This window comes from Eutrigla gurnardus (genome assembly GCF_963514095.1).
Source record: "Eutrigla gurnardus genome assembly, chromosome: 12".
In the NCBI taxonomy this organism is placed as follows: Eukaryota; Metazoa; Chordata; class Actinopteri; order Perciformes; family Triglidae; genus Eutrigla; species Eutrigla gurnardus.
In genome coordinates, this window is record NC_139926.1 from 17,894,487 (window position 1) to 17,907,609 (window position 13,123).

General features: G+C 45.7%; 1 protein-coding gene across 2 annotated transcripts in view; it reads right to left on the minus strand.

The window, feature by feature from the left end:
• The window catches only part of myo16 (myosin XVI), a 71,192-nt gene that overhangs the window by 9,639 nt on the left and 48,430 nt on the right, over positions 1 to 13,123 (minus strand). For both annotated transcript variants that reach the window (XR_014598092.1, XM_084023242.1), the window contains exons 28-33: positions 7,645 to 7,747; positions 6,841 to 6,937; positions 6,449 to 6,722; positions 4,439 to 4,821; positions 3,075 to 4,334; positions 621 to 776 (exon numbers count right to left, since the gene is read on the minus strand). Coding sequence is in view for 1 of the 2 variants with exons in the window: in XM_084023242.1 (XP_083879368.1) it covers positions 621 to 776; positions 3,075 to 4,334; positions 4,439 to 4,821; positions 6,449 to 6,722; positions 6,841 to 6,937; positions 7,645 to 7,747 (2,273 nt within the window). In the remaining variant the exon portion in view is untranslated. The remainder of the gene's footprint in view (positions 1 to 620; positions 777 to 3,074; positions 4,335 to 4,438; positions 4,822 to 6,448; positions 6,723 to 6,840; positions 6,938 to 7,644; positions 7,748 to 13,123) is intronic.

Consider the following 13,123-nt stretch of genomic DNA (forward strand, 5'->3'; position numbering starts at 1 on the left):
CACATTATATAGCACAAACATTTGACTGAAAGTCCTCCCACACACCGACTGAAGGACATCTCAAACACAAGCAGGGGCTGAAAAAGCTTCTCTCTCACAGAAGCCAATGTTAAGAAAGAGATGCATTTAAGGAACACTGTGATCACTCTCTGGTTGCATGTGAACAGTAAGGGTCCCTCTAATGACATCTGTGGTCTTCTTTCCTCATTTCTAAGGTCATTTCATTATGTCATTTGTTTACCTCAGTGGACATGCGGTGCTTGTAATTTCAGGCATCTCCACGATGAATTTAAACTGATTATGCAACTTTGTTGTGACATGGGTTAAAGGGTAAAAGGAGATTCAACAGCCAAGTCTTCACTCCACAGGTCAGTAGTGTTAATCTCGTTGCAGGAAGTTTTAGGACATTAATTACAGCAGTAGCCTATCTTTATTTATAAACACATGGCCTACAGGGAGCCTGATACAGATACTCATCAGCACCTGCATGTCTTCATTTGATTAATTCAAAATTAATTCAACCTGGACTTATTATTATTTATTTAAAATCTGTTTCACTCTTGGCATCGATTCACGAGGACAATATTTGAGAAAAACTGTGCGATATTCTGGGCTGTTACCGTTGGAGATCTGGTTGCCGTTCTCTACGGGGGCGGAGCTTTGGGAGTGAGGATGCGTGTGGTTGTTGGCGTTCTTGTCCTGTAGCTGCGGAGACGGTGAGGTAGGGGCGGAGCCACAATCTTCCCTCCCTGGCAGATTGATATTAGAATTGAATCCTGGGAAGAATATAGCCAAAAACACACTATATGTCAGTACATGCCATATAAACGGGACATTATATGCTTATATGTCCATGAAATGTTTAGATTAAATCATGCATAGTATTTGACTAAAGAGATATATTACAATTCAGCTAATCATGTGTTGATATCAGTATCTTCTCTCCACCAAATCCAACCCCGCCTATGACATCAAGCCTTTTTAGAAAGCATTCATCCGCTCTGTCTGAGAGGAAGGTGACTCCACATGACCTCCCTCTGGCCCGGCTGCTGCTCCTCGGGGCTCACATGCTCTCAAATACTGAATGGGTAAGTGACTATGGGTACATATGTGCATGGGAGTGTGAATGGGAATTCGTCAGCTGCCGTCCCCACACTGAGAATGTTTGCCTCCTGGTCCTCCCATGGTCACACAAGGCCTAAATATAAACTCAGCAGACTCTGTTATAGGTCCCACGGGGCAGGTGTGTGTTTCTGAGGGGACAAAAGGCAAGGTAGAGGAAGGGATTCCATGTGAGCGTTGCATGCTTGTCACAGTGAGGGCTATAATAAGGGCGAATCGGACTTGAAATTTGTGTGTTGATGTCGATGCATGAGGCGTCTTGTGACAGTGATTTCCTGAAGCCTGGAGACCAACTTCCCCCTGGCATTCCTGTGGTTTCTCATTCCCTGAGGATGAGGAAGGAGAGGAGGAGGAGGAGGAGAGAGAGGCAGCTGCTCTTCACAAGAGATATCTGGGATAGCAACTGTAACCCCAGGCCACTCCCACAGCGTCAGGTATCACACTAACAGCCGAGGGGGAACGGAAGTAGGCCATCCCGCTAAGCCCGTCGGCATCCATCCGAGCTCTGATCTAAGCGGGCCGCCTTGCTTTGCCCACTCAAAATAACAGCAAGGTTGTGAACCCCGGTGCCAGATTCTCCTGCCACACACACACGCAGTTTCCGTGACGCCAGCGCTTTCCCTCCGCAGGTCCAGGTGCTGACATAGAGTCAAGCGCATGATGTCACATGAGGCGCCTGCGTCAGCGTGTGCACTTGATCTCATACCGTTTCTTATAAGGAGTTCAGCTCCTGTCCCTTGAACTTGTTACGTTAATAGACTTATGAAACACTCAACGGTGTCTCGCGTAAATCAAGCAGCCTGACGACAATATGAGCCCCGAGCAAGTTGACCAACAGTGAATACTTTCACTAGATTGCCTTTTTTTCCCCGGCTATTCGGGGTGTCCTGTTTTTCTGCTGCTGGGCAGCCACACCGCTTTCAGTAGAAACATGAATGAGCTGTTAAATATTTGATACCCATCCTCATCATTCTACTGCTCATGTATTATTAAGCCAGCCACAACAAATACACTCGGAGGAAACGGAGACTCGGATAAAAACACAGTGGGACAACGCAGTTTGTACTTTTTCCTCGTACGCCCGTGCTTTATCAAGCTGCAAGTATCAAGGGGGAATTCACTCTAATGACGGCCCCACAAAGTAATCTCTTTGTGGGTTTGAAAACTCTGACCTGGGGACCCTCCCTCTTCATTGATTAAGTGTGACAAATACGTTTGGCCTCTTTTTGCGAAGGTCAACCTTTGCATCAGTGTCACAGAGGGCCGTATGTGCTCTGCATGTAGCAGCAGCTCGGTCATACTTATAGTGCAGTATAATGCTAAATGGGCTACTCCTGCTAGCTCATTAGGTAACATGGTAGAAGGCAGCTGCAGCGGCCAAAGGGTACGGCACTGGAGACCGTAACAAATGGGGTTGCCTCAAGTGGGCCAGCGAGGGTGGCTGGCTACAGCACCGCAATCCATGTAAGCAGTTTCTAAATGTAGAGAAGGGGGATTTGGGAGAAACGTAGTTGGCCGCTGCCTGTTCCGTCTAACCTCTCTACCACGCAAACGCAGAGCGTGTGTGTGTAAATCCGCACACACACAGACTCACACACGCACCCACACAAAAAATGGTGGGTTATTACTTACCTACAACCCCACACTACAGGAGCACAATCAGCCCGGTAATCACCCAGTACCCAATAAATCATGTGGCATGGAGCAGGCTGAGACTTTGATCATGAACTCATCACAGCAGATAGAACACATAATGGACACATGCAGCCCTACACACACACACACACACACACACACACACACACACACACACAAATACCAACACTCAAGTGGGTTGAATGGTACACACTGTGAAAAATGACAACATAGCAAAGGCCAACTCTCTCTGAAAGTGTTTTAGATGTGTGAAACTGTGTTGGTGTGCACGTGTGTTAAGAGAATTACTGACAGACCTCCATCCCTCATCTTGCGGCCTGAGGTGGACTTCCGCAACAGGGTGCGTCCAGAGCTGAACAGTGTGTTGAGCTCATCCAGGGGGCTGGTCAGCGGTCTGCCGTTGGCCGGGTTGAACAGCAGGGGAGAGGAGGAGCAAGAGTGTGCTCTCCGTGGCTCGGGGCGAGACATCTTCACTGGAGAGTAGGGAGGTGGCTTCCCCAGTGGTTCCCCACTTGCCCTTTGAGAGGATATGGTTTTGGGGGAGTCAGAGCTTCCTGTGACAGATGCTGTTCGGGTCAGAGCCAGGAAGTTAGACTCAGGCGGGAAGGGGAAGTGTGAAGGAGGTCTATAGGGGGGAGGAAGGGCATTGGGGGGAGGAGGTGGAGGTGGAGGGGTGAGTGGTGGAGGTGTGGGCTTCTTATCTGGCATGAGGACAGTGAGGCTAGGGGAAGAGTCGGCCCTCTGGCGGGCATACTGTGGGGACAGCGGGCTGTCTGGGCCAGTGGCATAGTTCAGGTTCGTCTCAAAAACAGGCAGCTTCTTGACCTCTAGAGGGGTGAGGGGCGACTCATCTGAAGCAGGAGAGCAAGTGACGGGAGAGGGGGGAAAGACCAGGAGTGGTGGACGGTGGGGAAGCAAGTTGGGGAAGGGAGCAGGGATGTCACAGCTGCCATCTTTGCCATGCTGAGTTCTGGGAGCTCCGCTGGTGGACGTGCTCTGTGAGTGATTGATGTCCATGGCAGCAGTCCCCCCTGCCGCCATCCGTTTGGTGTCCCCGCTCTGAGGGGGAGATGCCCCCAATCCCACCAGGCACAAGCCTAGAGCCTCTAGTTTGGCTGCCTTGCTTACCACAGTAGTGGTTGTTGCACCGTCTTCGTGAGGGAAATATTTCATCTCCTCATAGACGGCCTCTGAGTCAGCCAGCTCTGGACTGTCGGGGGGCTCCTGGAGGCTCCGAGCCCGCTGCTGGGAGCCCAACATCTCTATGTACACGTCTTCGTCGTCTTGGCCCTGGTAGAGGCTCAACCCCACTCCGTGTGGGGCATCTATGGAGGCTGCTTTCTGCATCAAACCACCAAAACCTCCAAATCCCCCGGCACGGGACAGCAAGGCCAGCTTTACATCAGCAGGACGCAACTGGTGGATGTGGGGTGCCATCGCGTTGATCTCCTCATATGAGCCCGACAGCTTAGTGTTGGGACTGCGCTTCGGTTTGGGGGGTGGCACCTTCCTCATGGTTGTGTAGTCATCACTGTGGGGGCGGGGCTTGGACAAGGCTGATGAAATGAAAAAGGAAGCAATAAGATACAGGCAGAGTCAAGGTACAAAAAAAAAAAGCACCATCTGTTGCATCTTTTAAAAACCGGTCGAGGTGATTTACCTGCAGGGTCTGTTGGGGACAGCTGGGATTTAGGAGGACTTCCAGCTGGGGAATCATACCCCTCCGGAGGGGGGCTCTCTTTGGCTGCCATCGTTAACCCTGCACTCACTGCTTCATAAGATGCACTCAGACGGGTGTTGGGGTCCCTCTTTGGTTTGGGGGGAGGTTGCTTCCGAGGAGAGGAGAGACCTCCCCCGCCTGCCACGTCCTCGTTAGTATGAGCTACATGCTGCAGCGCCGGTTTGATGGATGGACTGGCACAGGAATGGACCATGTTCTCCATGGCGAGGGGGGTGGGTACCGAGCTGGACCGAAAGTGGCGAATAACTCGACCGCCCCCGTTGACAGAACCCTCATACACCTTCCCACTTTTCTCCACAACCCTACAAATGGGAAGAAAAAATATGTATTATCTCCATCACTCGTACTTCATGCTTTTCACAAGAGAACACTTTCGTACCAGGCACAACCTTTTACAATAGTTTTCTAATCCAGATTGCGTTAATGATAATCTATATCAGTATGCTCGAACTCAACGGAGCCTGCTTCAACTATCTAAATATCTAGTTTTAATATTTCCTTTGCTAATGTATAATCTGTTGGTTCCAAGATTACAGGCAGGGGCTGGCTGAGCATGTGTGGAGGTGAAAATATTATTAAAACCTGCAGATAAATTGTTTAGGTGAATATTATTCCCCTAAGTGTGACTCCTCTCCTCCTCCTCCTCCTCCTGGTGGAAGCCTCCCTGTGCTCCCTGTCTATTGTCCCAGCAGCAGATGTCACATGCACAAGGACACATAGAGGACACAGAAATAATGTGTGTGTATGTATTTGACCAGCTTTTAAGATGATTTGCTCTATTCTAACCTAAAACTCAATTTACTTATTAGAATATATAAAAAGTGGCAAAAATGGCCATTGCTTATTGAAATGCCGGAGTGACTATTTTTCCACTGGATTTAATTTTACTTCCTTTTACACTTTAAAGCTAAAGTTGCTGATATTTGTCTCAGATGATATATAGAAGCAAAACACTGTGTGTGAGACACAATCTAAAAAGAAATGTTGTGAACACACATATTTTGTCATTTTGCCAGAACGCCTTGATACATTAGCATATAAGTAACCAATCACTGTCGAGCTGAGATGAAAGTCAGTATTATTAACAATGGCAATAATCATCACAAATGCTTCCTCTGAAATAATAAATGCATTTATTATGCAGCGTACCACCGAGCACATAAAATAAAATATCATATGCATGTGTTTACAGGTTTATTAGTGCTGACATGCATAAGTCGTATTTTAGGTATAGCCATAAAATGTTCAAAATGAAGGTTGCTCGTTTATCATTCCCCAAGAGCTTTAAATTAACTTTTTTTTAACCCTTTCTAATTCGGCCCTCCAGGGTTATTCCATTTTCTCCAGGCTTGATATTAGACTGAGCCGAGGTGGAGATAAGGATAACACAAGTGCAGCACAATACAAATACAATCTGATAACGCAACCCATTATCTGACTATCTATCATGAAACTTACAATTAAAAGCTGACAGCGCACGGGGATACAATGACATCATTAACAGAGCGAACACATGCTGTGCAGACATAGACACACAGAAACATGTGCTCATAAAAAGACACACAAATAAAGCCAAATAATACCTTCATGCAGTCATAAATATCAGTGACTGCAGACTGTTTACTACTGTAAACTAAATAAAGTCACTATGATGCGTCTCATTTAGTATGTAGTTTAATATCATGAATTATATTGCTTTTGGTAATAAAAGTCCCTACTTCGGTGAGAATATAGTCTTGATTGGTTGCATTAGTGTGAAGTTATCAGTAGCATCCAAACAATATGTGAACTTTTTAAGCAAATTAATATTTAATTTAGGAATAAAAAAAAAACAAATGGAGAAAAAATGCATATCAATTTTGCTAATATTCCCAAATCTTTGCCTTCAGATCTGAATGAATGATGTGAGTTGTGAGTTTGCAAATTCACCTCCTGACGGGCTGATCCTCCTCCTTGCCCACCGGCTCAGGCCTCTCACCAAGCGGTGGGCTGTTGCTGAGGGGGTTGAGAAGGCTGTTGCCATGGCAGCGCATGCGGTCGCTCTCTCGTGCGATGTCGGACGCATTTTGGATGACCAACTGGTCGTAGGTTCGCAGCCCCATGTCTTCCGCGCCCTGCAGGAAACGCTGCACACTGCACCCCTCTTTCTGCCGCGATGACAGCCTGTGACGAACGCGCTGTCTGGCCAGCCAACCGCGCACAACTGAGGCGCGAGGAAGAGGAGGAGAGGAAGGCAGAGACGTCAGAGGTGTCAGGGGGAGAGGGATAGATTGACCTCAAAGAACAGCGTGGGCTGCTGGGTTTGTTATTTTGGACATTACCTTTCTGACAGGTGATGATCTTTTTATGAAGCTGGTAGCAGCGGTCGTTGAGCTGGTCTGCCTGCCAGTATCTCAGAAACACTTTGCTGCTGCCCATCTACACACACACACACACACACACACACACACAACAGCACAAGTCGTCGGATCAAACATGTATGGCGAAAGCATTGTTGTACACTACGCTGCTGCTGTCATCGTCAGCTGCTGGGAGTCTGGCTGTCTGCTGTTGGAAATCTGAGAAGAGTGTGACTTGCTGGCTGAGAGATGGGAGAGCAGTGACGTGGTAATGATGTATGACAATAGGTGGGTGCGGAGTGTGGGAAGGGAACGGAGTTTGCATGTCGACACCGCATTCACTTCCTGGATTTAGAGGTCACCAGAGGTCACTCAATACCAGGTGCACAGAACTGTCGGGGTGAAACGCTTCCACAGACGGCGTTCATTCCAACACACACTACTGGAAGGAGCGGTGCGCGTGTTAGTGTGTAGAGCGGAGCCGTATGAGCATTGTGGAGGAGTGTGTGTGTATACGTGTATGAGGCGGGAGCTAACGTGACCTGTGGGGTCACACACTCAGACACAACAGCAGTCTGGCAGACAGACCAGAGAGAGAGGGGGGGGCGGACGGGTCCGTGCTGCTGTGTGTGTGAGGAGAATGATGATGAGGTGGGACAGCTGGAACGACTTGTCAAAGATTCCATGGGATCTTTCAAATAGAGGGTCAGGGATTAAGTAATTTGGCAAATCTTTTGTTATTGTTGGTGACAGAAAAAGAGGAACAGCAGAGACAAACACACACACCTGCCATCCCTGCAGTTTGGACTGTTGCAGAACCGAGCGACATCTCTCTCCTGGTGACAGTTTCTTCTTGTCTCCTAAAGTTGGGACCACGAGGTCTTTATACCTGAGACACAAAAACACAAACAGAAAACATCAGAGCTGCAGTACTAAACTCAAAAACTTAGATAGGACATAGTAACACCTCCTCTTTTCAGAAACAATAGGTTCAAAGGTCAGTGAGGTCATACGGCAGACAAGCCAAACAGCATCTGTTCCTATTGGTGTTGCCCTAGGCAACGGTTGCTATATATGGTCAGCTGGACAGAGACGGTGGTTTGTTTGTGCCTGGGAGGGGTGGGGGTGAAAGGGAGAGTGATCTGTGAGAAATGTTGACACAGAATCCAATGACAGAAAAATGATATGTACATAACTGTGTATGTTTTTGTATGTGCTGTGAATTCTGAATGTGTAGACATGAATTATTGAGTAGTAATAAGTGGGCAGAAAAGGATTTATCAAGTAAATTACTATTTTAATGACAGGAGCGGCTCCAGCGCGACTCAGGAGCAACACAGTTTATACTGAAGAGGAGGTGAACGTATTTAAACTGGTGTAACTGGACGCAGTGTGTGTTCCTTCTAGTGGTGAGGTGACATATCATCTTACTGTTTCAATACTGGTACTCAAGTACAATACCTGGACCCTGAACTTGAGTGTATTTCAGCCATCATTCATTTAATTGTTTGCATAAATATAAGAAGTTACTGAAATATTTAAAAAAGTTAATCACCAAGTAAGTATAGTATATATTTCCCAGGAGGATTGTTGTATAACATAATGGAAAAGTAATGAAAGGCATAATCAACAACACATTTCTCATTTAGTTGTTATTCATGCACGATAACGTACCTAAATGAACCGCGGTAAGTAAATGTAAATATGAAAGTTGATGGTGCAGGAGACACTATTACTTTGTTTACACTTCTGTACAGTCTATCGGGAAACTGAATATCAACACCCTCCAAACTTCCTATCAGTTGGACTGCATTTTGTCAGTTAATATTCAGCCCCTTCTGTTATCAATGAGACGCAGAGCCATCTGATGATGTCACACATATGAGGAAAATATAACAAGCAGATGGCTCGGAAGCATAAACCACTTGTGTTGTCAATAGTGAGTAAGTAAGTGCACGTGAATGTGGGATGCGTTTGATTTGCAGGAGTGGGGTCTGTCTGAACTCTCCCTAACCCTCTCTCTGTATGGTAATACCAGCCCTGCAGACAGCACACACTGTCCCCGTGGGCCCATAAAACACAAAGCAACTCTGTAAACCCATGACCTCCCCTATGAGGATATGAAAACCATCGATGGTCTCTACTTTTACAAGACCCAAGGGGGCTTCATGTGGAGTCAAAGAAGTGAAATAACACCTTTGATAAGGGTTTAAATGGAAAGATACAGGGCGCTAACGTGGTCCTCTGACCAGCAGGCCATCAGAGCACTGTTAGTGAGCGTAACAAAGGTGGTGAAAGCCATATCACCCACTCACATCCTCTCTATAATTCCTCCTCGTCATCAGACAAACTTCCCGCCACATTCTCAAAGCCTATTGGCTTTGTTTGGTCATGGATTTCCATCCCATGTTCAGTGAGATTATGATGGATACACCTACCTACATACAGTAGCCTATGTGTGTGTTTATCCATCAGTGGGAGGTAATGAGGACTTGCGACTGCCCATGCAGGAAACATGACCTGTACGCTGCATTTGTGACATGCTCCATGAATACTGATGTCTCTTTCTCATCCACTTTGTAACAATGAAGAAGTGAGGAAAGATGCAAGGTTCAAGAGGTAGTATTTGACCTAACACATTGGCAGAAAATAAATTCAGCCACAAAACACAGTCTATCATAAAAGACAAATAAAAGCAACAGTAAAATAGATTTCCTCATAAATCACTCTGGTTACCGACAATAATGTAATTTGCTTCAGACAGCCACTGCGACTTAGCGAGGTCGCCAGTGTGCACTTGTGTGTACACATTGGTGTATTTGTGTTCACGAGAATATAGCAACCTCAAGATTAATGGTTGATTTATTGTCCTGTCAGTTCGATTAGTCAAGGGACATGGCCTGTTTTGAAAGAGTGACAAAAGGAAAGAAACAAGAAACGGGACAAAATTGCGATAGTGTGTGTGTGTATGCAAGAGTAAAGCGGCAGAGTAAAAAAAAGGGATGTAAATGTAGAGACTGAAAGGACAAAAAGAAATTAAAAAAAATGTTGGGGTCAGGGAGATTAAAGAAAAAAAATTAAATGGCAGTTCAGAAGAGAGAGCATGTGAGGAAGGGATAAGGAATTGAGTGAGAAAGAGCTCTGTGAAGACAGCAGCGTATCCCTCCACCCACTCCTTCCCCCTTCCTGTGTTCATTCATTGGCCAAGTCCGTGCTGAACCCGACGGAGGAGACACAGAGATATGAATGGCACTTGGGCTCGGCTGACTGGTGTCTTTGTGAGTGGCAGCCACTCAAATTAAGCACGGCCTTAATGTATAAACAGCAGAACGGGGACACACGTCAGACAAAGGCAACACTCAAAAGGCCCATTTGTATGAACACAAAACACCCGTACGGAATGCACACAAACCAGCGCTGGGCAGCAATCATTGCAAAATAAAGCATAACAAGTAATTTGATTACTTTTTTTTCCACTAGAGGGATTATGATGCGATATCCAGTAATTAAACACGTTTCCTATCCCAGTACTTCAACATTTTAAGCATTAGGCTTGCTTGCTGCTTTAACACTAGGTGGGTGGGATAGTGGGTATAATTGGCTTCAGTCATAGACACTCCCGTCTTGTTCTATGGTGTTTGACATTAGGCTCCTGGTCCACTAGCGCCTCTACTGGCTATATGTGGAAGCTCTACATACTGTGACTTGCAAAGAACCGCGACTGTGAGAACTGCAATAGCTGACCACGAGACCGAGTCCACAGCGATGCAGCGTCAGTTTCTAGTCATGGCTCACTTGCCAAAGGAAGGCCCGAGGCCGTTCCCCACAGAAGTTCGACTCTCTTGCCGACCGAGTGTTGCAGTGACTCAAACCGTAATAAAAAAACGGTCCCACGAACCGCCGCAACTCAGTACTCTATTGCCTGAATTGGACTGTTAGTGGGCAGATGAGATGAGCAGCCAGTTTTATTCCAGGTTTTAATACACAATGTAGTTTTATAATGCAGTGGTGCATATGAAATTTAAAAAATGTAGTTTAAAAAATAAATAAACGTAGTACTCATTGCTTATTACACATATTTAATGAAGAGATAGCAAAGCGTCGGTATTCTTCACCACAACGCAGCATTACAGCTGCTGTGTACTGTGAATGGATGTCCCTTGTTACCATCAGGGATGGCAGGAAAGATAACATGAGCTGGCTTCTCTGGATCAGCTGGAGGATCCAGAAGAATTTAAATAAATGAAGTATGCATTAGGAATTCATTAAGCATCACTTCGCTGGTAAAGCGTTCTCACCAGTCCACTAGAAATTCCATCCAATGGACTTCAGGATGAGGTATGTGAGCGGGAACCCTTACGTTTACAGAGCCGCTTGCCTTTACCATCAGGGACTGGAAAAAAGATCAAATGAGCTGGCTTCCCTGGAGCATCTGGAGGAGTTGGAATAGTTGCCCATAAACGTTGACGATCGCCTCCCCGACAGAGTGGAATTCACTTCCCTACGTTCAGATACTGGTCAGTTCTCCTGCTCCATTAATCTCTTGGATGTGGAGCAGCATATGGGGATTGGAATGACCTAGCCGTCAAGGCAGGAGCACAAACAATTTGCTGGCCTTAAGAGGAGATTTCCAGCCTACTGTAAGCATCAAGCAAAAGATCAGACCTAAGAATGTAGTCGAGTTTACCTCATTTAATGACTACCATCCTCTATATGATGTCACTGGAATGTTACCATATGTTGGCTTCAGATCTGGAATCTGGCTATTCTGACGATTTTTATAGGTTCAAAATTAGCTTGTAAACTGGCTACTTGTGAAACGATCTGGTGTCGTCTCAGCTCCAACACCAGTCTGGCATCTCGAGCTGCTAATCAGACCGGAAACAATGAGTACAGAAAAGAAGTCATGGGCCGGACATCCGCTGGCTACACCCGAGCCCCAGAAATATAGCCCCTTGCACCCAGAGGCTTATCACTTTTCAGATATCCGGTGTGTTCAAAGATTGTATATCCAACCCAGAAACGGTTAGGTTTCCACTTTTCTTTACCTTCCCTTGTGATGCTCAGTTATCTGCTGGTCCTACCCATTGCTGCCTAAATTCATACGAAACGCACACACATACACACACACACACACACACACACACACACACACACACACACACACACACAGCTTAACAAACGGATTTCACAAAACCCTCACCAGGAATCTTTCAATTACTGCTTGAACAACAGGAGAGTTGGCTCTACAAGGTCTATCCATCAAACACAGGAACGAGCCGGCAGCAGCTTATGGACACACAACCCTACAATGTATATTGAATTTATTTCACCGTATCACACGGTTCTCCAGATTCAATTCCCCATTCAGGTTTTCCCTCGTGGAAATCTATTATACGAGTTTCAATAATCTATTTCATTTGGCGTATGTTTGACCAGACCACTACACCTCGTGGGTTATCATTTTCACACAAAACACTGTGAACGATTCCACATTTTTTTGTGCACATGCTCCACTTTTGCAGTTATTTTTTCTTTTCTCTTTTTATGCCTATTGTGTCTGTTAAGCACCAAAACACTGAGGTAAATTCATATGTGTGTGAAAAAAAACCTCCTTGGTAAAAAACCTGTTTCTGATTGTGATTTTGCACAATACTCTACAGTGTTTGTGCAGCTGCTTCCTCTCTTCTGTATAATGCCTCCCTTTGCTGGTGAAGTGTTACTTACCAGTTAGGAAATCAATGCAGGACACAGAATGTGACCAGAAACCCTGAAATTTACAGGAGTGTGAGCGATGGCATTTGTTTTTCTTTAGTATTAAAATACTTACTTGCTTATGATTCATTTAAAATGTAGACAAGCTGACATTGATCTTGAGGAACTGTATTTTCTCTTTTGGGACACATTGCCTACAATCTGTGTGTGTGTGTGTGTGTGTGTGTGTGTGGGGTGATGGGATGATGTATACAGCAGCGTAGTGGAAACTTTTGGCAAGGTCATGTGATCAGCTTTGTCCTCTCTTATTGTTTGCCAGGAATGTTCATTTTGATCCCTTTATCCTCAAAAGGAGTGAGAGAGAGTGAGTGAGAGAGAGAGAGAGAGAGAGAGAGAGAGAGAGGCCAGGAGGAGGACTAAGAAAAGAAATGTGACAATTATAATAATATCAAACACAGATTCACGTACATTTGGACTGTTTAGATGTTATACATTGTATTTTTTGTTGTGTTACTGCTAATATTACTGTTTTTGGTTGCTGCCCAAATAT